The sequence below is a fragment of the Sceloporus undulatus genome, chromosome 3, assembly GCF_019175285.1.
Source record: "Sceloporus undulatus isolate JIND9_A2432 ecotype Alabama chromosome 3, SceUnd_v1.1, whole genome shotgun sequence".
Classification (NCBI taxonomy): Eukaryota; Metazoa; Chordata; class Lepidosauria; order Squamata; family Phrynosomatidae; genus Sceloporus; species Sceloporus undulatus.
This window is the reverse complement of record NC_056524.1, coordinates 47,027,515-47,052,363: the sequence shown is the minus strand read 5'-3', so window position 1 is coordinate 47,052,363 and position 24,849 is coordinate 47,027,515. Positions and strand designations below refer to the sequence as shown.

At 40.5% G+C, this 24,849-nt stretch overlaps 2 protein-coding genes across 7 annotated transcripts in view; one reads left to right on the top strand and one right to left on the bottom strand.

Annotated features, from left to right (window-relative positions):
• Nucleotides 1-6,409, bottom strand: part of MPC2 (mitochondrial pyruvate carrier 2) — a 26,703-nt gene extending 20,294 nt beyond the window's left edge. Inside the window, exon 1 of the mRNA XM_042457670.1 lies at nucleotides 6,214-6,409. Coding sequence (XP_042313604.1) covers nucleotides 6,214-6,322 — 109 coding nt within the window. The 5' untranslated portion in view covers nucleotides 6,323-6,409. The remainder of the gene's footprint in view (nucleotides 1-6,213) is intronic.
• A 2,617-nt stretch (nucleotides 6,410-9,026) lies between these two features.
• DCAF6 (DDB1 and CUL4 associated factor 6) overlaps nucleotides 9,027-24,849 on the top strand; it is a 67,956-nt gene continuing 52,133 nt past the window's right edge. For 2 of the 6 annotated variants that reach the window (XM_042457570.1, XM_042457567.1), the window contains exons 1-7: nucleotides 9,029-9,296; nucleotides 14,954-15,015; nucleotides 16,724-16,816; nucleotides 17,969-18,154; nucleotides 19,475-19,588; nucleotides 20,662-20,797; nucleotides 22,794-23,008. In XM_042457570.1, the coding sequence (XP_042313504.1) occupies nucleotides 9,173-9,296; nucleotides 14,954-15,015; nucleotides 16,724-16,816; nucleotides 17,969-18,154; nucleotides 19,475-19,588; nucleotides 20,662-20,797; nucleotides 22,794-23,008 (930 nt within the window). In that variant the 5' untranslated portion in view covers nucleotides 9,029-9,172. Of the gene's footprint in view, nucleotides 9,297-14,953; nucleotides 15,016-16,723; nucleotides 16,817-17,968; nucleotides 18,155-19,474; nucleotides 19,589-20,661; nucleotides 20,798-22,793; nucleotides 23,009-24,849 lie in introns of all 6 variants that reach the window. The other 4 variants (XR_006102878.1, XM_042457569.1, XM_042457568.1 and 1 more) reach the window with 4 other exon arrangements.

The window sequence follows — 24,849 nt, the reverse complement described above, 5'->3', positions numbered from 1 at the left end:
GCAACATATGAGAGAAAGAAGTACAGATGATCCCCACTTTACTGACAGAAAGACAAGAACAGACTAATAAAATATCCATTCCAGATGCATCTACACTGTAGAAATAATGCAGTTTGACACCACTTTAACTGCCATGGCTATATCCTACAGAATCCTGGGATGTGTAGTTTTGTGAGGCACCAGCACTCTGACAGAGAAGGGTAAAGACCTTGCAAAACTAGAAATCTCTGGAGTCCATAGGTCACTGGGATGGTGACACCCCCCTTGGCTACATCCCTGGCTATGCTGATCTACTGCAAATTAGACACAGAGATCTACCAGCAGATCCTAATCTACCTTTAGTTCACTTAGTGCATATAAACGTACATGCTGTTTTTAACCATTAAGGGTTTACTCTCCTTACAGTATTAAAATACTCCCCAAATATACTTCCCATAAGTATACAGATTTCTTTGAAGACAGAGGCTGTGGTTATTCATGATACTTTTGATAAAGTTTTCAGCGCAGAGCTTCAGCAGGGACAAACAGAAAGCACCAAGCCATGCCTTTCTGCTACCAAAATCAAATTTAAAATAATCTGAAACTGCTTTAACTGCCCTGGCTCAATGCTAGTTTTGTGAGACATTTAGCCTTCTCTGTTAGAGAACTCTGGTGCCACAATAAACTACAATTCCCAGGATTCCAGAGCACTGAGCCAAGGCAATTAAAGTGGTCTGAAACTGGATTATTTCTGCAGAGTGTTTTAGACGTGAAATAAACTAATCAATAATTACAGTGAGTGGTTGACAAACCAGAAATAAAGGCTTTGCTTCAGATACTGAAGTTTGTGTTCTAGGGCAAATGTCACTTATCAAAGTAGGCCATCAAAATGACCTGTACGAAGGACAGAATGTATTTGTATCTTGGCACAGAATCTGAAAATATGCATAAACGTCATCAGCAGGTAGGACTGGGTGCTCAGTTCAACAAACAGAAAACTTAAAACTTTCCTCCACAGACTAGTTGATGCTTGTGAACGACTGTAAGAACATTGGTTTCTAGAATGGGCATTTCCAGATCTATGACCATCAAGCTATTAATGCATGGATACATTATTCTAGAAAGATGAAGATGACATGAGAGAAAGAAATTTGGAGAAAGTCTGTTATCTTCCCACTGTCAGTCCTTAGGTGCCTTCCTTTAAAAACAAAACAAAACACTAATTTGCTAAGTGAGGTTAAACCCATCATAAAACATGACAGCCTGAATTGGTAGCCTGAAGGTAGCTTCTGTAAGGCTACCTATAGAATTTGTAGAATTCAGAGACATAGCCATGTCAGTATGAAATATCAGTATTAGGTCTACTTCCTAAGATGTATCTAAGGCCTGTTACAGACTGCCAAAATAAAGCTGCTTCAGGTCTCTTTGGAGGTATGCTATTTAAATGATGCATGCATCCCAAGAATCTGGAAGCTGCACCAAAGCTGCACTCCAGTGCTTAGGAATGGAGTGTGGCTTTGGTGCAACCTCCGGACTCTTAGGACCCATGCATCATTTAAATAGCATACCTCTAAAGAGACCCGAAGCAGCTTTATTTTGGCAGTCTGTAACAGGCCTAATTCTATGAAAGCTTATGCTGCAACTTTTTTCACATAGTAAGGGGTAAAACAGACCGCCCAAAGGGGTGGTTTCAAACCACCCCTTTCAAAGACAGATTGGCCCAATCCACCTTTCTGCTGGCCGGAAAAGGAATGGCAGAGAGCTGCTCCTTTTTGTGCTCGCAAAAAGATGGCTTTTCCCACCCTGTTGGCACACCGTTGGAGTGCCTGGAAGCCGACACATGTGTAGGCAGCCGAGCAGCTGGAAGCTGGCTTTGGAGCGTGCAGCGTCAAAATGCTGTGCTCTGAAGTTGCCCAGACAGCAGCACAAAGGGGCAATCTGGTTCGCCCCTTAGTCTCAAAGGTGCTACAAGATCCCTTTGCATATAGAATTTGAAATTAGACTCAAATGATTTGAATGAGTCACTATATCACAACTAAGTCATGGGATACTGTAGTCCACAATTATGCAAACTTGAAATTAGGCTTTCCACTTAAAAAAAAAAAAAATCCACACCAGTTGCCAAATAATTCACTATTTGTCTCTGTACCACCCTGAAAGTTAGCATTAGTTTGATTGGGAGGGGGGGGGCGGGATTCAAGAAAGCATTAGTTTGATTGCAGGGGAGACGACTCTTTGAGGACATCTCTCTCTCTCTCTCTCTCTCACACACACACACACACACACACACATTTCTGACAGCAGACTTTGGGGTTAAACTATGGTGATTTACAGACCGCCCTTTTGGGGCGGCCTGTTCCTGCCCCTTTCCTCGCCGGATTGGGGCCTCAGCTGCCGTAGCGGCAGCCTCTGAGGCCTCGATCCGCCGCTTCCCCGCAGCCTGGAAAGGGGTGAACACCCAACAGTAGTGGGGACGAAGAGAAAGGGGCTGCTTGGCGCCTTTCTCTTTTGTGACACTGGCGCAGCCATGTAAAGGCTGTGCCAGCGCCACAAACCCAGGAAGGAGCTCCGTTTCGGAGCTCCTTCTGGCACCGCAGAAAGGGCACCCCAGGCGCCCTCGCGTGGCGCCAGGATGTCACTTCCACGCCGCCCCGTTTGGAGGTGGCGCGGTCGTGACGTCCCAATGGTGGTGTCCATGTAGAATGGGCGCCACCATTTTGTACGTACTAGGCACATACTAGGGTTAGGGCGTCCGGAAAGGACGCCCTTTCCTAACCCTAGTACGTACCTAGTTCATACTTTTTGCCCATCTGAAACGGGCCTATATCACCTTTGCTGTTCCATGGTATTTCTTTTCTGTGTAACAGGCATAAAATTGTGTTATACTTAATAAGCCTCCAATAAAAGTAAGATTCTTTGTTATAGCAGACGTCAAGTTCTTCACAGAGAAAGAAAATGGTAATTCTTCTCTTTATATAGTCCAGGTCAAAAGGCTCAAATGTCAGCATAGTGGAAAGATACGAAAACTAAGAAAGCTAGTTTCAGATAGAAGAAGAAAGATAACAAGCAGGTTGTTTGAGAATGGATTACAGATACGGACAGAAGATTAGTCATAGTTTTCCCTTTTCTGCTGTGAGTAAATCCAAAGGAATATTGTAGTTAATAAGTGCAGTGAGAATATAATGGTGGTATGAAAAGCTTTCTCTGCCTAGTATTCTGTTCGCACACTGACAAATCAGCTATGAGAATCCCACAAGTGACAGGAGTGCAATATCACCTTGCTTTCTGTGTTTCTCAGGAACTGCTATTCTATAGCTTTATCACCTCCCATACTAGAGGTGATATATAACCATGCTCTTTAGTAAACAATGATAGCCTTATCTTGTGTTAGGGCTGGTATAAACAGTCCTAAAGGGGCAGCCTGACGCTGCTCCTTTGAGCCCCGGATCAGGGCCACAGCAACCACATGCTGTGGCCCCAATCAGGTGTTTTTACAGCCCAAAAAGAAGCGGCAAAATCATCTAAACACCACATCCCCATGCCGGCATATTTTGCAGGTGTGTTCAGGCATCTGCTATCTATAACATCTTGAGGTAGTAAATTGCATGGTTAACTAGACATTGTATAAAGAAGTTGTTTCTGTTACTTATTATGAGAAAAGCTTATCCTTATCCAGTTTACCATTTTCCCCACACTATGCATAATTTTAGACAACTTCATCCCCCCTTCTGGGTCTCCCCTTTTCTTTACCTTGGAACAGTCTAAATGTAACCTTTTCTCATGGGAGATGTGCTTCCATCTTTTTGGATGCAGGTTCCAATTTGAAGGTATTCCTTTTTAAGGTACAGAGATGGCACATAGTATTTCAATCATGCTTACATCATAGAATTGTATAAAGGTATTAGGACACTGGTAGGTTCAAGTTGCTTTCCTAATCACTTCTAACATAGAATTTAGTATTATTTCTGTAGATTTGTTTATTATTGGGCTTGATGTTTCAATAGACTTCCAAAATATGTATACTTTCCCATTTCTTATTGCTTCCTTTTGTTAGTTTCATGAGTATCTCTTTTGTTGTGTTCTCCAGGTAAGTCTTCTTTTTCCCTATTTCTTTTACACTGTTGGACCTAGCAGTGCTTCTCCTGACTTGCAATATACATCCCACTTGAACTTCTAGTCTTGTAGTTTTGATTAAGCCCCAAGCATTTCTAAAGCGAGGGAGCAATGGAGATGTCAACAACCTCCTTTTTGTATTTTGTAACCTAAAATGACACAATATTTGACAGGCATCTTGTTGCTGACAGATATTAAGCATCAGAATGACTTTGTAAATGTTGAGAAGAAGTCAAGGAAACGTACCACTGAAAACATACCCTGTAAGAGGCCATGAAATAAAGAACATCTTTGTAAGAGAGTCTAGATAGAGGGAAGAAAAAGAAATGGTCTATTTCTTCTAGGGTTGAAATAGAAATACTACTGTGGGTCAGTCATGTGGGTCACTCTTAACTCTGGGTGGGCTCTGGGCAATGCATCTACAGTTAACCTTTTCTAGACAAGTCACCTTTCGAAGAACCGCCACACTAAAGAAACACTCCTTCACAAAAAACACCTTAATAGAGGAAAACAGTTGCAAACCTGGCCTAGACCATCTAAGTTCAAGAGTTGCAGTGGAGAATGGACATCCAGTATTTTTAAAAGTACTGTAGAATGAATTTCATTCAGAAGGTGCCACTGGTCTTTTCTTCTTTCCCTGCATGGCTATGGCTTGCAAAGAAACCCTCTTTCTATAGTTATTTTTGTGGGTTTTTTGGGCTATGGGGCCATGTTCTAGAAGAGTTTATTCCTGACGTTTCGCCATCTTCAGAGAAATCCTGTTTCCGTCTAGGTAGCCTAATTCTCTCCTACTCATGAGACAGACAAGGGATCTGTCATGTGTGTTAATGAAGAGGATGAACAAAACTGCAGCTTTTACACACCTTTGTTTATTCTTGACAAAACCCATAAAACTACAGGGAGAGGAAGGAGCACAGGAGAACTGCGTTGACATCTTCCAGGTCATGTAGGCCTGCTCTCCGGCCCCTCGGTCCACGAAATACAGGATGACATTGTGACTCCCGTCCCAAACAGACCCTTCACAAAACCTCCCCCATTATGCACTGGAAAAGTATTTGTTACTCCTTGTCTGAGCTGCTTGTCATCTGGCCAAGAAGTATGGGGCCAGATGGACGGTTCTTCTCCCTGCCTTTTATCCCACAACCCAGTGAGACCCAAGGTCACACAGGCCTAGGCTTGCCATATCCCACCTGGGGGTGGGAATTTCCCAATTTGGGGCGGGTATGCATGGTCCCGCCCCAGTTTGGCCCCGCCCCCAGGACGCCCCCCCAGAGAGGCCCTGGAAGCGGCTCCGCGGTCGGAGCTCCGGCCGCAGGGTCCTCCAAGGTCTCTGCAAGGCAGGGGAGGAGGCTGCCTGCCATTGCGGCAATCGCCGTGATGAGGAGCGGCCCCCGCCTCCTTCCCGGCCTGGGAGCAGGCCGAGGCTTCCTCCCAAGCTGGGGAGGAGAAGGAGGACAAGGTTTAAAAATGTAGGACTTTTTTTTTTTAATTTCCTGGCCAGGAATTTAAAAAAAAAGGTCCTACATTTTAAAACCTTGTCCTACATTTGTCCCGGTTTGGATGGCAACCCTACACAGGCCCAAAACACAGGGCATCAATAGTCCAGTTTGAGACCACTTTAACTGCCCAGGCAAGATGCTAGGGATTCTGGGAACTGTAGTTTTGTGAGACACTGAGCCTTTTTACATATATTTTTTTAATTGTTTGAATTGCTTCATTGTATTTTGCGTGTTTTATAGTGTTTGAACTTGTAAGCCGCCTAGAGACCCTGCGCTATGAGGAAGGTGGGATACAAATGAACATAATAATACTAATATTAATAATAATATGCATTTTGAGCCTAAGAAGCATGAGTTTACATTTCTATAAGTGTCTTTAGCTTTCCTTTCCATGGCCATGTCCTCCATTTCCCTGGAATGTCCTCTATTTTGGGATGGTGTTCTGAATGCCTGGCCCTCCTTTGCATTTAGGACAGTGGTCCCCAAACGGTGTGCCCTTTAAGAGCCTTTTGGACTCCATCTCCCAGAAGCCTCAGCCACGTTGGCCAATGGCCTGGGAATCTGGGAGATGAAGTCCTAAATTCTTTTAAAGGGCACCGCATCCTCCCTGCTCCCGCTTTACCTGCCGGGTGGTTGTACAAAGGGCGCAGCCGGGGATGCAGCATGAGCTCGATCCGGTCCAGGAAGCGGTGGTAGGAGGCGCGGAACCCCGTGGCTGCGGCGCCCGCCATCCTTTCGTCTGGAGGGAGCTTCGACCTGTCCCTGTCCTTTTCCTCCTACACTCTGCGGAGGCCCTGTCCTTCCTTCAGTGTTCTAGTGGGGCGAGCCCCTTTTCCCGCTCTGCGATTGGCTCCCTGGAGGAGCAAGGGGCGGGGCCTCGGCAGCCGATCGCCTCGCCATTGGACAGCGCCGCTCCAGACGCTCAGCTCACCGGCGTCGATGACAGCGGGGCGGGGGAGGGGGCGTCCGCTTTTTATGACGTCAGCGGCAGCAGCGGGCGAGGGTCGATGACGAGTCTGAAGCCATTATTTCCATCAAAGAAGCCTGGCAACAAACATGGCTGCCTAGAGGTGGCCTTTCACTTTGCCCTTCCTCGCGGGAAAGTCCTTACACTTTCTTGTCGTGGACCTTCAAGCAGTTTATTCCGACTTATTGATAATCCTTTGTGGGTCTTTCCCCCCATTTTTGAATGTATTTTATTATCAGAACAAAAGCAACCAACAGTTAGAAAACCAAGGGCATTTGCAGCATTCAGCCAGAAAGCTCTCAGGCCTCACTGAACTACAAACCCCAAAATGCAACAGGAGTTGCAGACAGTCAGAGCAGTTAAAGCGACCTAGCCCCGTTGTAATGCAATAATTATAACAGTCCAACACTTTCAAACCACGCAGCTTTCCCTACACGACTCGTTTTAAAACTGTGGTCCAAAACACACTGCAGAAACAATCCAGTTTGAGACCGCTTTAACTGCCCTGGCTCAGTGCTAGGGAATCCTGGGAAGTGTAGTTAGTCATGGCACCAAAGAGTAATCTGACAGAGAAGGCTAGATATCTCACAGAACTACAGTTCCCAGGATTCCCTAGCACTGAGCCAAGGCAGTTAAAGTGGTCTCAAGCTGGATTGTTTCTGCAATGTGTTTTGGACTGGTAAAACACAGTCAAGGGTGGCGGTCCACTCCCTCCCCTGTGTTTCTCTTTGCTCTGAGGCAGGGATTCCCAAACTTGGGTACTTCAGGCCTTTTGGATTTCACCTTCCAAAAGCCCCAGTCAGCTTGGCCAACAGCCAGGAATTCTGGGGTCTGAGGTCCAAAACATCAGGAGGACCAGTGTTTGGGAACCACTGCAAGTGTGAGAGAATGTGACGGAAGGGGGGAAAATAACAGCCATTTTCCAAAGCGACCACTGAAACGTCACACTGAGGTTTGAGCAAGCTTGCTTTCTGCTGCTCCAGAGACTGAGACCCAGAGCAATGGATGCAAGCTCCAGGAAAAGAGATTCCAGCTCAACATTAGGAAGAATTCCCTGAAAGTAAGGGCTGTTTGACAGTGGAACACACTCCCTTGGAGTGTAGTGGAGTCTCCTTCCTTGGAGGTCTTTAAGCAGAGGCTGGATGGCCACGGCACAGTGGTTAAATGCCTGTATTGCAGCCACTCACCCTTAAACCATAAGGGTTGTGAGTTCAATACCAGCCAGAGAGGCTCAGGCTCGATTCAGGCTTGCATCCTTCCAAGGTCACTAAAATGAGTCCCCAGCTTGATAGAGAGCAATTAGCTTACACTTTGTAAACAATTTAGGGAGTACTTAGGTGGTATGAAGCAGTATATAAATGAAGCTGCTATTGCTATCCTCCCTAATATACATCTTTACTAAGGACTGAAACAACATGCAGGCATCTGACAAACTTCTCCAACTGTTTTTTATTCTTCTCTTGTTTGGTTTGTAACGTCTAGCCTGATGAAGAAGCCCATGGAGCTTCAAAAGCTTGCAACAAGTATATACATTCGTCTCTCCACATTTGCAGCTTTGACTTTTGTGGCTTTGATTATCCATGGATTTTATTAATATGTTCCCTCTAGGAATCTGTAGGTCCTCCAATGCAACACTGTGGTCAACTTTAACCAAAAGCCGCACTGAAGGACCTAGATTCCTGGGAAGAACACTCTGCTAAGCATTTGTAGCTCCTCCAGAGCAATTCTGTGGTCAGTGTCTGGCAGATATTGACCACAGAGTTGTACTGGAGGACCTAGAGATTCCTAGAGAGGTGTTCTCTCAGGTAAAACCACAGTGTTTTGGTTATTTGCTGTTTTCCCACATTCATGGGGGTCTTGTCTCCCTCACCTTGGCGACTGTGCATTTCAGTTGGCCAATAAAGGCATCACTGATGGATTTTTGTGGGTCTTTTGGGCTGTGTGACTGTTCTAGAGGAGCTTATTCCCAACGTTTCGCCAGCATCTGTGGCTGCCATCTTCAGAGAGTGAACATTCCCTGAAGATGCCAGCCACAGATGCTGGCAAAACACCAGGAACAAACTCTTCTAGAACATGGCCGCATAGCACCCAAAGCCCACAAAAAACTATAAGGGTGCCTGCTGTGAAGGCCTTCCGCTTCATACTCTAAATGGCCAACAACACAGCTAACCCTGCATGATTGCCGTTGCCATTATCTGTCAGGGGCGGTGCTTTGATTGTGGGTATTCCTGCATGGCATGGAGTGGAGTCAAAGCCCTTCAGGTCTACATAATGAAAAGGCCATAACAAGTGTGTCTGGGGGGGTGAGTGGGAAGCGCGCATGCGCCCAGATCCGCCATTTTATACCAAAGCACAAGAGTGGGCCGAGAATAGTCAGGGGCGGGGGGTGGTACTCTCGCGAGATATCTCGCGCGAAGCGGCGGTGGGCGGGGCCGACGTCGAGGGGCGGGGCTTATATATCTGTGTGTCAGAGTGTGAGGCGGGGAGGGCGAGGGTCGAAGAGGTGAAACGGTGGTTATTCTTCGTTGGGGGGCTGTTGAGCGCGCATGCGCAGAAGGGTCGCCATGGCGAAGCGGTGGGCCGCCGCCGCCGCCACCGGCCTCCGCCGCTATTGATGTCCTCTTCCCGGCCGACGCTTGGGGCCATGTCCCGGGGCTGCTGCCCTCACCTCCTGTGGGACGTCAGGAAGCGGAGCCTGGGGCTGGAGGAGCCTGGGCTGCTGAGGAGGCGGTACCTGGGTGAGGAAGGGAGAAAACGGGGGGTTGGGTGTCACTGACAGGAGGAATAATCCGGTTTGGAAGCGCTTTAACTAGTTGTCTGGCTCTGTGCGATGGAATTCTGGGAGTTGGAGGCCCCACAACAAACTCCAACTCCCAGAGTTCCATTATATATATATATATAGAGAGAGAGAGAGAGAGAGAGAGACAGAGTTGGGTCTATCTATAGTGTGTCCCCCTGGGAAAGGCTATGCATACCCCACTCACTCCTTTCAGGCCAGCCTTCTCTGGAGATGCCACAGACGCTGGGGAAACGTCAGGAAGAAAACCCCACCAAGAACGATGGGTGCCAGCCATGGAAGCCTTGGCCGTGATGCGGATTGCTAGGAAACCAGGAGTTCAGGATATACCCCAGGGATGATGGCCTGGGACTGTCCTTTAGCACAGACTCAAAGAGCCTCTTCTTTAAAGAAGAAGCAAGGTCTGGCGCTTCGTAGCAGGGCAGACCCTCCTTTGGATGCCCCCGCCTTCCAAGTGGGTCCCTGGCTGCTGCTGGGTCCTGATTATGGGCTCCGCTTCTTCCAAGGTTCACCTCATCCTTACACTAATCCTTTGAGCTACAGATCAAGACCTTTGATTTCCTTAGCCCTTAAACTCGTTTCCTTGGCATCTGATTCTGACGCTGTGGGCGTTATTGTTGTTGTTTACTGTTGCTTTTTAAATTGTGTAAACGAAATTATAAATACCTGACCCGGTGACTACTCACCACTGGACTTGACCCATTGAATCGGCTGTTCCATGTAAGTCAGTATCTATGTACGTTACGTTGACTCAGTTGGTCTTCTCTTAGTTGGGACTGTCAGTTGGGTTCAGTCCGTAGCGTTTGTGTCTTAATGCTCTAGGCTGCTCTTCTGATGAGTGAGAAATCCTTTTTAAAAAAACATTTCTAATAACTTTTAAATTTTACATTCAAAAGGGACCTCAGTTACACGCAGTAATGTTTCAGGACAAGTAAAGCAGGAAAATAAAACCACAAAAGGAGAGAAAATAGCATTAGTCTACAAAAGCTGACCAAATGTCCAATATATAAATTTCGCTTATACCTCATTCTTCCAAACGTTGCCAGCCTTGTTGGGTCGGACATGGAGGGAAAAATAGGGTCCCAGTATGAGTCTCTTAGCGGTCGAAAGGGCATGGAAAACCCACTTCCATGGGCCATTTGTTAATGTCCAAGAAACAGATAAATGATTCAAAAGAACATACATGTCCCTGAATATCAAGAGAAAAACTATGTCACTGCTTCATCCTAACATGTAACTAATGTGGGACATCTCCAAAACAAAGGCATTCAAGAAACAGATGACAAAATATCAACCCAGAAAATTTGGCTTGAGGTACTATTGCAAAGGCAGTGTCAAGAGGCAGAGGTGAGAAGTCCTCCTTGCCTTGGTGGGGCATGGAAGCAGCACTGGCAGCCTTGCCCAAGCCGGAAGAAGAGAGGCAGCCATCCTCCTTCCATCCTTCATCACCTTCTTTTTTTTGACAGGTCGCTTTGCTTTTTCATTTTCCTCCTCCCCCTTTTCAGGTCACATTCCCCCCCTCATTTATATTCCTTTCCTTATCTGTATTTGTACAGACATAGGCATTTAGCATCAGCAGTGCCATTGACACACATGTACCCTCAAATAAACATCTCCTCTCCTCTTTAGCTCTTCCTACATATCTTCCCTCTATACATTTTTGAAAGGAGAGGGAAAGATTTGTTTATTATATGCCCTTAAGTTTTACCTTTGATTTATCCATGGGTCATAGTAAAATCCATAATTTTGGCCCTCAAATCTACCCTTGACTTGTACACAAGGTTGACTTGGATACAGTACTGTACATTTCTAATGATTTGCTGATTTGGAAAGCCCTTTCTTGAATAGGTATCGCGGCAACTAATATACCTGAAAGAGCAGTGTATGTGCCATCCTGAGAATATTTGTCTCAAACTATCATAGGAGCAATTGCTCTGGTTTGTTGGAATTAATTAATAATTACATTTATCCTCATGGATATTGATCAGTATTGGGGGAAAGGGTAATGCAAAGTTTGAGTTTTGTGTATATATAGCTACTTCTACAGCTGGCAAAACCACCCCTGAGTGGTTCTGTAAGTGTTCATCACATCATTACAGAGGAATGTTTCTTTGGTCCAAAACACACTGCAGAAATAATCCAGTTTGAGACCAATCATGGGAATTGTTGTTATTGTGGCACCAGAGATATGATAGTGAAGGCTAGATGTCTCACAAAATACAGTTCCTTGAATTCCCCAGCATTGAGCCAGAGCAGTTAAAGCACTCTCAATCTGGATTATTTCTGTAGTGTGTTTTGGACCTTTGTTGACTTGATGATAAAAGTAGTCTGCAGATGGCAATAGCAATAATGAGCTTTGTAAGTTGTGTTCAGCATACTAGTGATACTTGTAAGTTGTGTTCAGGGTACTAGTGATGATGAATAGTGATTTCATGTTGTGATCTGATCAGCTTTGAGTACAGCAATCAATGTGCCTTTCAGTGTGCTGTTTCTTGTACTCTGTAACAACCTTCATTGAACTGTTAGAGTTGGAGTGTGTTCTCTGGCCCCATCCAGCTCTTATTTGCTGTGTGAGGTGAGGGACCATTTTGCAAAGCCATCCTTTGTGTTCCTAAAAATGTTTCACAACACACTAAATAAAATTAAGAATCACAATAGCTAGAATATTATATTTTAAAATATAATTTTGTTATAGGTGTGTCTATTTTCAGACATAAAAATACTAAATGTAAATTGAAATGTTACAGAGAAATCATTATAAAAAGTAAAGAACACAATAAATATAAGAAAATTGGTAAAGTTATTTTAGTGCGGAAAAAAGTCAGATTATGCTGATAGTATAATGTTTTGAAAACTGCGTGTGACATTATGAGCATTGTGTTTTTAACATAAAGAGCATTAATTGAAATCGTAATTATGTAAGCATGATTGCAAGCTTGCCTACCTTCTAGCATAATCAGGCAGTTATGTCCATGGAGCTGTAACTTTGCATTGAATTATTGGCTGGTAGCCATCGAGTTCATTAGTAATATAATGGCATTAAATTGAAAATAGCTCTCCACTGCAGTTTGAAAAAGTTAAGAGGTCTTCTGAGAGGTCTTTGCTGAATATTGCATTTTCTGTAGGATGACACAACCATTTGATCGGCACACTTGGGATTCAGAGTAGGCACACTTCTAGAGTATATTCCTGCTGCTTCACAACTTACAGATGCTTTAAATGGGAGTTAGAAATCTGATTTGAACAAGGTATCAGAATGAAATTGTGGTATTGTTCCTTTTTTGGACATTAAAAAAACTATTTAAACCCATGAATGTGGATAGTATTTAGCACTGGCTTTATAGCGAAAATTAAATTGTTTCTTTTCGATTAATCTTTTTAGAATTTGTTTGTTTTTGATCTGTTGCAACATTATTTACTTCAGCTTCTGAACACTCAGCACTTGAAACATTATCAGTGACTGAACATGAAAGGTTATATTTAGCTTTGCAGTCATTTATGATCTATGGTATGTCTGAAAGTGTAATAAAGACATGAAGATTTCTACAAACAAATCTACTTAGAAAATAGGAATGACTTGGGGAGTCTTCTTTTTTGAGCACATAGGAGCAAAATAAATTTCAGCTCTTGAAATTAAAATGGATACTTAAAATGATTGCAGTGTTCAGGATACTTACTCTGAGTTTCAGAGCTGTCACATGCCAGCATTGCTTAACTTCTGCATTCTGAATTGCCCTTGAAATATTCTTGTGTTGAATATAGCTGTTCGTTTGTAAGAGAAACCAGAGTACTCTGGTTTCTCTTCAGAGCGTATAAATCTTTCGCCTTTTACCTAGACATAGCTGTTCAACACAGTCTTTTGGAGCTGGAGAGATGTATATTGATGCATCACAAGAAATCATTAACCTTGTTACAGGCATCACATCTTCCAATGATGTGCGTTGTACTTGTGTTTGCAAAAGAGACAAAGTGGAAGGATTTCTCTGAAGTAGTTTGCATTCATAATCGAAAGCCTGTCTAGCAGAACAAACTGTTATGGTCAACTTCAAGGAAAAGCTAGCATGCTTATAAATAATTACTAGCTACTATATAATATTTGCTAATGATACAGTGATACTGTAGAAGAAGATGAAAAAGCTAAAGCAGAACTAATTTAAAATCAGATTAAATAATTATCTAGAAAATACAGATAGGGAAGAAGCAGAAGAAGCCACATCTACACTACATTTTTGGAGATGAGGGCAACCAGAAGAACAGAGTTTGCATTTTTGTTTTCTGATGAACTGCTACTGAAGATTTAAAGAGAATGTCTCAGCTCAGTCGTTGTGCCTTCTGCGATCCAGTGTGTGTAACAGATTCAGTACAGGTTATCTGTGGGATTTGTAAAAGCATATAAGGGCCAGCCATCTGCCCTGCTTGCAGAGCAACAGTTCTATTTCCTGCTCGTTTTGATTGGCTCTCAAGAGATCTAACCCCTTAGCCGGCGAATGCTCAGAGCCAGTCCAACAACAAATTGCTTTACTGTATTGTGGTAGTAACACAAGGTAGACTGTTTTATTTCCTTGGGTTGGTTGAAGCACAGGTGAGAATGAGTTGGATATTTGCAGTGATTAACTCATCTAGCTCATCTTGATACTTCACAAAAAGAACATTTTAATTAATTCTGACCTTAAAATTTGCAGAAATAATCTCTAATACTTATGTGATTTGCATTTTTCTGTTATATTACATGGATATGTCTATAGAGGAAACATTTACCTGTAATATTCCTGTAATGCAGGGTGAATTTCTATAATAGAACTTCTCACATATAATACAGGTTGGTATGTGTAGATTAGACATTTTAAATTTTTTCATCTGGCTGTATCCACTAAACTGTGGGTGTATCACCCCCCTTTTTTTTAAATTGTTGAAAGCAATTAACAACAACAAATATATTTATGGGTTGGGGGTGAAGGATCCCCCCCCAGTATTACAGAGTAGCTGAAATAGGCATATAAAAACAAATAGAGAGAAAAATTGGATGATCTTCCTTACAAGTAAATACAGCCTAGCTAATATAGTACTTTAAAGTCTAGATTTCTCACTGTATCATAGCAAATCTCCATTACATTTGATGTTTTCATTAAAGCAAAGAAAAAAACCTCTCATGGCAGTGTTCATTTTTGTCTTTGCAGATTAAACTAGAGGAGAGATCAGGGACATGTGAGATGTACTATTTCTCAAGAAAGGGACACCAGGGAAAGCTAAGACATTTTAAGTGCTGAGGCCAGAAGGGTAGTCTGCTCCAATTTGGGGGTGGGTACGTATTGTCTCTGATATCGTAAACATTGGGTGATGATAGTGCACTATGGCTCTCCTTTCAGGACCCGAATTTTAATGCATTCTTGGCTGGAGAGAGCAGAGACGAAACTGATCCATTTTCCAGCAAATCATACGACATTCAAGGAAGCTCACATTCTCCTATAGAAATCTTAGCTCTAGAGGCAGTGAGATACCATCTGTAGAAATGCTGTATAAGGGAAATGCAAACCGTTTTTAAAATGAAGTTCTTCTGTCAGTAACAAAACCTCTTTCATGTTTTCCTTTTTTTTCTAGGAAGAAGAGAATTTATCCAAAGATTAAAACTTGAAGCAACACTGAATGTGCATGATGGCTGTGTAAGTTATTCATTGCGTTTTTAAAAAGTAATATTTAAAAATTATGCTTGAACAAGAAGTAGAATTGTAGTTTATTGTGGTACCAGAGCTCTTTGACAGAGAAGGCTAAATGTCTCACAAAACTACAGCTCCCAGAATTCCCTAGAATTGATCCAGGGCAGTTAAAACGGTCTCAAACTGGATTATTTCTGTGTGTGTTTTGAGTCTGTACTACCCCTCTTGACCTCTAGTGCAGATTTTAGCTAATAATTGTGGTTTTGGGTGACCCTCAAGCATTTAACCATTTTCACTTTTTCTTTCAGCTTCTTATTTAACAGTCCCCTTCATTCATATCAATGTTCTATTTGAAATAAAACATAACAGTGTGTTATGGACCTAAGGGGACAATAACGTAGTTAACAAGAAAAAAAGACTGACTTCAAGAACTGGAAGTCTTGCTCATATAACTTATTAAAATAAAATTATAATGTATAAAATTTGTTAAGTGGGGACTTGCTACAGGGAACACACAACTCCCATGTTGCAACAAGTCCACTGGCTGCAGGTCTGTTTCTGAGCACAATGCAAAGTGCTGCTTTTGACTTTTAAAACCCTATATGGCCTGTGTCCAAGTGATTTGAAATACCATCTCTCCCTTCATGAGCAAATTAAAGCTCTAAGATCATCTGGAGAGGTCCTTCTCTCTATCCTTCCACCTTCTCAGGCTTATTTGGTGGGAACAAGGAGAATGGCCTCCTCAGTGTCTACTCTCAGAATTTGGAACTCTCTTCCTTGAGAGGCTGGGATGGCCCCATACTTCAGCTCCTTCCAGCACCAGGTAGAAACATCTTTTTGCCAGCAAGCCTATAGAAAATGACTAGAATTGGGCTTTTAATGCTGTACAGTGCTGTTTTTAAGATTTCTGTCTCGTATTTTAATAAATTTTAGTGTCTAATGTTTTAACTTTATAAATTGTTTATTTTTTAAAATCTTATTATTATACTTCTATTCTTTTGTATTTTTTTTAAATGTATTGTTTTAAATAGGATGTTAGCTGCCTTGAGTCCCATTATTGGGAGAAAGGCAGAATATAAATGGCTAAAACAAAATAAAAAATAATAGGGAGAACAAAAAAGGAACAACTTGCACAAAAGAACTGCAAGCAGGCATTATGAATATAAAAAAGAAGGAACATAATGCTAATGGCATCAAGACCACCTATGAAGAATTCTTTAAATGTGTCAGGAGTTGCAAGTCAGGTATCAGGACAGTTCTACATTGGATGACAGTGGAGTCAGGAATACTAAAGATGGATAAGGAGTTTGCGAAATAAATTTGTTTCATTAACCTTCACTCTAGAAGATGTAGGGACAGATACTTGTGCCTGAACCAGGCTTAAAGTATGAGGAGTTGAGGCAAAAATTAGTGATGTTCAACAATCTTCTAGATACAGAGTGTAATATTCTCTGGGTGATATATTTGTTGTTATTCTTTGTACTTGCATGAGGAGAGTAAATTATTTACGTTCAGATGTGGATTGTGGCCAAGAGGATATTTTTATCCATTTGTTTCTTTTGCTGTGTGTGGGTTTTTTGTGGTTATAGGAGGATTTTTTAAAAAATAAATGTAAGGACACCTTAGTATATCAGGTTACATAGTTGGTTTGTTTGCAGTTGCTTATGTAATCTTTTCTGCTATTAATAATTTTTTTTAAAAAATGTGTCCACAGGTGAATACAATTTGCTGGAATGATACGGGAGAATATATTTTATCTGGATCTGATGATACTAATCTTGTAATTACTAATCCATTCAGTAGAAAGGTAAAATGTCTGCTGTTCCTTTACCCATTCTTTTGTCTATTCAATATGCTTCTTCTAAATACATTATTCTGTTTTATGATATGTATATATCCATGGGTCTCCTAGTTATGGATTCAAAAAAGTATACCTGTCTCGCATAAGGAAGTTGCTGCAAAATATATTAAACTGAGCAGTACCACAAATTATTTCTCAGTGTTACTTTATTACCATGAATTCTTCTCTTTTGACCTTTTCATGTATCCCATGTTAAGGAAAAAGCAACATGGGATATACAGTATATGAAATAAAACATGTATGTGAGAGTCAGGATGACTCAGCAGAAGCCAATTGGGAACCACACAGGTGTAATGGTAATACAATTAACAAGTCCTGAATGCCAAGGACAAGAAATGTAAAGTGGATAATTGGACACACCTGACAATTGTTAAGTGGTCAAGGCTGAGATGATGAAATCATTAATTGTAGGATGAACCAAGAGAACCAATGGGAATGGTGTACACGCCTACTGGGTGGAAACAGACAACAGTGGGTGGTACCATGCATTGACTATAATAATGACTATGCATCCCAATGTATTTTTGTGGGTTGTAGTGTGGGTTGTAGAGTGGATTGTAGTAGTGGATAGTGAGGAGTAGAGTATTGTTGTGTTGGATAGTTTTGGAGCTGTATATAGTAGAATAAAGTAGATCTTTTATTTAAGACTACTGAGTTGTGGGTGAAGCTACAGAACCAGCTGGATCCTGAAGAGGTGAAGACTTCTGTGGAAGCAAGAGTGAGAAGGCTTGAGAGTTTGTCAGGGTCTTCAGCCTTTCTCTGTAACTCTGCTAAGCTATAACCACTGGCCAAAACTGGTCAGCGCAGTGCACAACTGAGTTCAAGCCAGAGGTGAAGAGCTACAACTCCCATCATCCCTGACATCCCAAACATGCTTTAGTACTAATTCTAGATTATTGCAAAATTCAAATTTAGCCTCATGTAGGAGTTAACTATGTAGACTGGAACAAGTAATTAATTGTGTTTTGGTCTAATCCACATCGAGAGTAGATTATGAAGATAGTAGCAGGATGCTGATCTTTTTGGAATAAGGGGGGGGGATATGTGTTTGTTCTTTTTTATATTAATTTAAAATATTGAACTAACCTTATTTTTCAGGTTTTAACAACCATTCGATCAGGACATAGAGCAAATATTTTTAGTGCAAAATTCTTACCATGCACCAATGATAAGCAGATTGTGTCCTGTTCTGGTGATGGTGTCATTTTTTATACTAATGTTGAACAAGATGCTGAAACCAACAGACAGTGCCAATTTACATGCCACTATGGAACTACTTATGAGGTATTGTAATACAATATATTTCTTATTATTGTAGAAGTGCTGATTAATGAATTTTTCACTCTGTAATTACACAGTATAAAGTTGGAACCAAATAGGTCATCTACATGGCTTGCATTCACTTCCTTAATTGAAGGCAATTGTAACTTAATGTTAACATTTTAAAGTAGTTTTCCTCATTATCTATTTATGCTATGGAAGGAAAATCTTTTTTTGCAGCTTGAGGGACTGCATCCCATTGAGGCTAAGCTTCTAAGGCCAGATGTGGGTGGGCCTTTAACCAAAAAATGACAGGGTCCTAGTAAAAGTGGGTGAGGCCATCCATTTTTTCTGTCATATTCATGCTTATTCTCTACTGTTGTACACTCCTGACCAGTCCTCCTGATGCTTGAGTAGTGTCCCAATTTTTGGTTGGGGAAGGGGGGAAATCTAATTGTGAATGTGGTAAACTTTTTTCAAGCCTAACTACTTTATGGAGAGGTGAAGGGGGGCTGCAGGTTATTTGGAAAGGTTATGCAGGTAGTATTTTCACAACTTAGAGTTTCTCCACCCCCTAATCTATATGCTTTACAGTTTTATAATGTCTCACTGTCAGTTGTGCTGCAAAGGGCTGATGGCAGTGGTAGTCTAACAACAACTGGATCCCAACCCATTCTATTGAATATCTTTAAAATGTAGTTAGAATTATCTGATAGAGATGTACATGTATGCTGTACTGAACTCATAAACTGTTATACTGAAACTTTGTGTGTGGATGTGGCTTCAAGTCACTTTATTCATGACATCATGATTTTCATAGGATTTTCTTAGGCAATGAATCCTCAGAGGTGGTTTTGCCAGTTCCTTCCTTTGAAATATTGCCTACAACATCTGGTATTTGTTGGTGCTCTCTCATCCAAGTATTAACCAGGGCTGATCTTTCTTAGCTTCCAAGATTAGACATGATCAAGTGCTTCTGGGAAAGCAAATTATACATGTTTGGTACTTATATAACCAGTTCCTTTCAAGTTGTTATTTTTTCCACATTCATAATTGATTCAGAGTAAAAGAATCCTTCCCACTTATACCATTTTTCTGAAGACCATATATTATAGCTTTTCCATATTGAACAAGCTATTCTTGTGCAGCAGTGAAACTGGTTTTGAAATAATTATAGAAGTAGCTTACTATGAATCATAGGACTGTGGAGTTTACTGCTGAAGAACAAAACAAACGTTAAACTTGCTTGATACACACTTGTTATACAGTTCTTTAGTTTCTGGACTTATTGTTAAACCTCATAGTTGCTGCTTTGTCTAATTCTTCAAATTATTTACATCACAGATCATGACAGTTCCAAATGATCCTTATACATTTTTGTCTTGTGGAGAAGATGGCACTGTACGATGGTTTGATACTAGAATCAAGACAAGTTGCACAAAAGAAGACTGTAAAGATGTAAGAGATACTTTTATAAGAGGGTGTGAATAAAGAGCCATATTGTGTTCAGAACGTGGCCTGCTTGAGTACTGCTGCTAAGGATTCTAGCGAGGTGAACAAGATATAAAAAGACAAAATTGTATAAATGAAAACTATAATTTTGGGCATATCTTGTATATCTGGCATATTACAATTTACAGAATTATTAAGCAGTTTTCCACTCAAGGTTTGAAAAGTTTGGATACATTTGTACATTGTATTAATTACATGATATATACTACAGTAGAGCATTGTCTCACTGATGATACAAGAACATTAGAATTAGCAATTAGAGTACAGTTGGTCTTCTGTATCTATGAATTCGCATCCACAGATTCAGTCATCCATGATTTCAAAATATTTTTTAAAAAGAATTTTAACAGCAAACCTTAATTTTGCGTCATTATATAAGAAAACCCATTTTTCTACATTGCTGTAGAATCTACATCTATATCCACGAATTTTGGTATCTAGGGGAGGTCCTGGAACCAAACCTCAGCAGATACCAAGGGCCCACTATAATCTACAAAATCTTTACAGTCCATTATACTTATTTTTAAATAATTATTAAATATTACTTTGGGCAATTAAAGGAATTATGTTCAAATATGCTTCTATAACACTCTTTCACTCGTTATATGCTGTATACTAGTGTTCTTTTTATATTGTAGCTATTTTTGATTCCTAATCTCATTGAATGACTCTTTCCATCCAATTATCTGTTAGCTCAATCCTTTAAACTGGCTTAGGCAATACTTGTCTCTTGTCTCTCCTGATCTATTTCCTGGCCCCTTCTTCCACAAGAAATTAAAAATTGTCAGATTAATTACTGTGTTTACAGATGGAAGTTGTTCTTTAAATTGATGTTCATGTACCATGTTTTTGTTCTCTTGAGCCTCCTGAAATACACATTTCCATCTCCCCTCCTGTAGAGGATTAGCTCTTTCCAAAACATGAGAATATAAATACTCTGTATTGTAGTAGTTAGTTGGATTTAATTTCAGGTGTTAATGTACTACTTAAACAAGTGCAGTATTTTCCTTTTGTTTTAGGACATATTAATAAACTGTCGGAGGGCTGCCACTTCTGTAGCTATATGCCCTCCAATACCATATTATCTTGCAGTTGGTTGCTCTGATAGTTCAGTAAGAATATATGATCGGCGAATGCTTGGCACAAGAGCAACAGGTAGGAGAATATTTGTATAATATTGGAAAACAGCCTTATTTTGTCTGCCACAGTTGAGGTTTAAAGTTGTGAACATCTAATTAGGCGTTTAATCAAAAACATACTTTCTGAAGAGAGTTGCTTGCTATTATTGCCATGTTATATTCATAAGAACTTGTATTACCCTTTGATATGGTCCGGAAGATTGAAACAGAGTTTGAAATAATGAATTACAAGTAGCAAATTATTTGGATTTAGTTCCTTTCCCCTATAATGGATGCATAACTGTATTACATGAAATTTGCTACTCAACAACAAATTCCTTCTCTTTTTAATTTTCTAGTTAATGGGAGTATGGTCCCACTAAATGGTGGTGGGGAAATATTACAAGACTCAACTCCAGGCTCTTGCTGCTGCTTTAGCTATAACTTTCTATGTTTTCGATGCAAATTCTAAGCTTTGGAGTAGACCTACTAAAGGTGGACCAACTATTCTTACAATGAGAATTGGAAAATGTTGATGGCCTGAAAGAATCTATGGATTTAGAGACATAGGTCATAGTAGAAAAATTAAGTTTTGTTCACCTTTGTGAAGACCTTTCCTTCCATTCTTAATTTCTTCAGTTTACAGCCATGGCAAATAAACATGGAAGCTAAATCATACTTTAAAAGTATGCAAAGGGATCTTGTAACACCTCTGAGACTAACTGAAAGAAAGACACCATGAGCATGAGCTTTTGTAAACTTGAGTCTGCTTCTTCAGATGCAGTCTGAAGTCAATGATAGGTCATGCTACCAGCTTCTTTCTTTCAGTTAGTCTCAAACATGCTACAAGATCCCTTTGCATACTGATTTTCCAGACTAGCATGGCTATGTTTTTGAATTCATGCTTTAAAAGGTTACTGTTCTCTCAAATTTTGTCATTATGCTTTTCAGAGTGTAACAAGAACTACAGTGTTCCAAAGAAGACAGCAGAGACATTTGCTTTATTGTTTCTCAAGAATTTTCATAAAATAAGCAAAAAAAGCAGGCAGATTGTACAGATGTTTGCATAGGAAAAATTAAGTTACTAGAGGTTCTGTGGAATTATTCTGTAGTCTTGTGAGTGTGTGCCTTCAAGTGGTTTGTTGCCTTATGGTGACTCCTATGACTTCATAGAGTTTTGTTAGGTAAAGACACTCGGAAGTGGTTTGCCATTGCTATGAAATATAACCTCCAGCTTCCAAATACAGGTACTAACCAGGGCTGACCCTGCTTTACCTTGCAAGATCATACACAGTTTGTTGCCTTTAGGGTACATATGGCATTCTTAGGGGCTTTTTTGCTATTCAATTTCCAGTCATTACATATTTCAGATGAAAAGTGCTACCACTTCACAGCATGTACCAATCATTGAAAGTCACTAGCACTTTTTGTAGGAGCCAGCATTTTATAAAACATTCCCAGCCATGGGTTGTATATTTAATATTATGTATTTGTGTTGTATATGGCCAAAATCCAACAGCTGAGTACTGCAGATGGCACTCAGGACTTTTCCCTTGCAGTGAAACAGCTTGAATTTTCTGTTAGCAATGGGACCTTGTTCTGCAGTTGGTTTATTGAACTGGGAATTAATTTTTGAAATACTGAATGTTTAAAGCTGACATACAAATTTAGGTCAAGGTATTTTAGGTATTTAGGACTAGTTGTGTTCAAGTGCCCCATCATATTCATGAGGGGGAAATAATATTTGATACTTCTCATTTTGGAAAAGAAGCGGTCATGATTGAGGTTTACAAAATTATGTTAGATGCAAAGAAAGTAAACTGAGAGATGTTTTTCTTGCACCTTAGACCCCAACATCATCCAATGAGGTAAATGGTGGGCAATTCAGGCCAGACAAAAGGAACTGCTTCTTCATATGCTGCATGCTGAATGTATGCAGTTTTCTGCTCAAGTTATTTATGGCTTTGGTCTCATCATTGGTCATATAAATAGGGTTATATTTATATATGTAATTAAAAATGATTTCTTTATAGGTAATTATGCAGGCCGGGGTACTACAGGTTTGGTGGCACGTTTTGTTCCTCCTCATCTTAACAACAAATCCTGTAGAGTAACATCTCTCTGCTACAGTGAAGATGGACAAGAAATTCTTGTCAGCTATTCTTCAGACTACATATACTTGTTTGATCCCAAGGATGATACAGCTAGAGAACTTAAAGTTCCTTCTTCAGATGAGCGAAGAGAAGAAGTGAGTATCAAGATGACTTGTTTAATATGTAATAATATTAAATATATCCTATTTAGTTTCTTTTCATTTTTAAAATGGTAATTGCTCAGCCTTCATATATTTTTAATGCTCTTTTTTCCAGAATGAAACAAAAGTTAAGAGTTAGGATTTATACTTTAGATGTTACTTTTTTAGATGGGAGGGGAGCAGATATTTCTTGTACATTCTTATCAGAATCCAGCTATGGTAAGTAGATCTGCTGTGAGAACAATTAGCTACAGTGATTGTGGCAAATGATTTTAGTAACAGCTGAGAAAAGTTTGGAATTGAAGAGTTTTTTTTTTTAAAGTAAAGTTTTCCTGAAGCTTGACTAGATCCAGATCTAAACATTTGGAACTTGGCTGATGTAAGCAGACTTTGCCATCTCTTCTACTGGTGGCAGTCCCAACTTGAAATTTTGTATACCAAGATGAGGGGGATCTACAAAATGGTTTGAATAGTATGCAGAAAATATCGTGTGCAGAGCAGGTTTATCAACAACATAAAATATGCAGATGACACCGTACTTTGTTGTTGTTAACTGCCCTCAAGTCGATCTCAACCCATGGCGACCCTGTGGATGAGACATCCCCGTCCTCCACTGTTCTGCTTAGTTCTTGTAAACTCATACCTGTGACCTCCTTAACAGAGTCCACCCACCTAGTGTGTGGCCTTCCTCTCTTTGTACTTCCCTCCATCTTTCCTAACATTGTTTTTTCCCAATGTGTTGTACCTTCTCGTGATGTGTCTGAAGTATGACAGCTTCTGTTTTGTCATCTTGGCTTCCATGGACATTTCTGGCTAGGACCCATTTGTATGTCTTTTTGGCAGTCCATGGAATCCTTAGTTCTCTTCTCCAGCACCACATCTCAAAAGAATTGATTTTCTTCCTATCTTGTTTCTGAACTGTCCAACTCTTTCACATTCATACATGGTAATGGGGAATACAATGGCTTGTATGATCTAACTTTTGTGCTCAGTTGTATATCTTTGCATTTTATCATCTTTCCTAGTTCTTTCACAACTGCCCTCCCCATTCTTAATCTTCTTCTGACTTCCTGGCTGCAGTCCCCATTTCCATCTATGTTTGAGCTCAAGTATGAGAACTTTTTTTTACTGTTTCTATTTCCTCATTGTCTAGATTGAATTTGTGTAGATTCATTATGTGATCATTATTTTTGTTTTTTAATGTACAGCAGTAAGCCTGCCTTTGCACTTTCTTTGTTGATCTTCCTTAGTAGTTGTTCAAGGTCTATGAGGTTTTCTGCTAGTCTTACATTGTCATCTGAGTATTTAAAATTGTTGATATTCCTTCTCGCAGGAAAAAAAACCCCAAAGATTAGAAACAATTACTAAGGAAAGTTAAAGTAGAAAAGTGGCTGAACATTAAGAAAACAAAAATAATGACTATGGAGGATTTACATAAATTCAAATTAGATGGTGAAGAGTTTGAAATAGATAAAGATTCCCCATATATTGCATCAATCATTGGCCAGAATGGACACTGCAGTGAAGAAATCAGAAGAAGACTAGGACCGGGAAGAGCAGTTATGAAAGAATTAGATCAGGTTCTAAAGTGCAAAGGTATACAAGTGAATACTAAACTTAGGATTGTCCAAGCCATAGTGTTTTCCATTGTAATGTACAAATATGAAAGTTGGACATGAAGAAGGCTGATAGAAAGAAGATCAAGTAATTTGAAATGTGGTGCTGGAGAAGACTGCTGAGGATAGTGTGGATGGCCAAAAAGACAAACTAGTGGGCTCTAGAACAGATCAAGCCTGACCTTTTACTGGAAGCCAAGATTACTAAATTGATGCTAT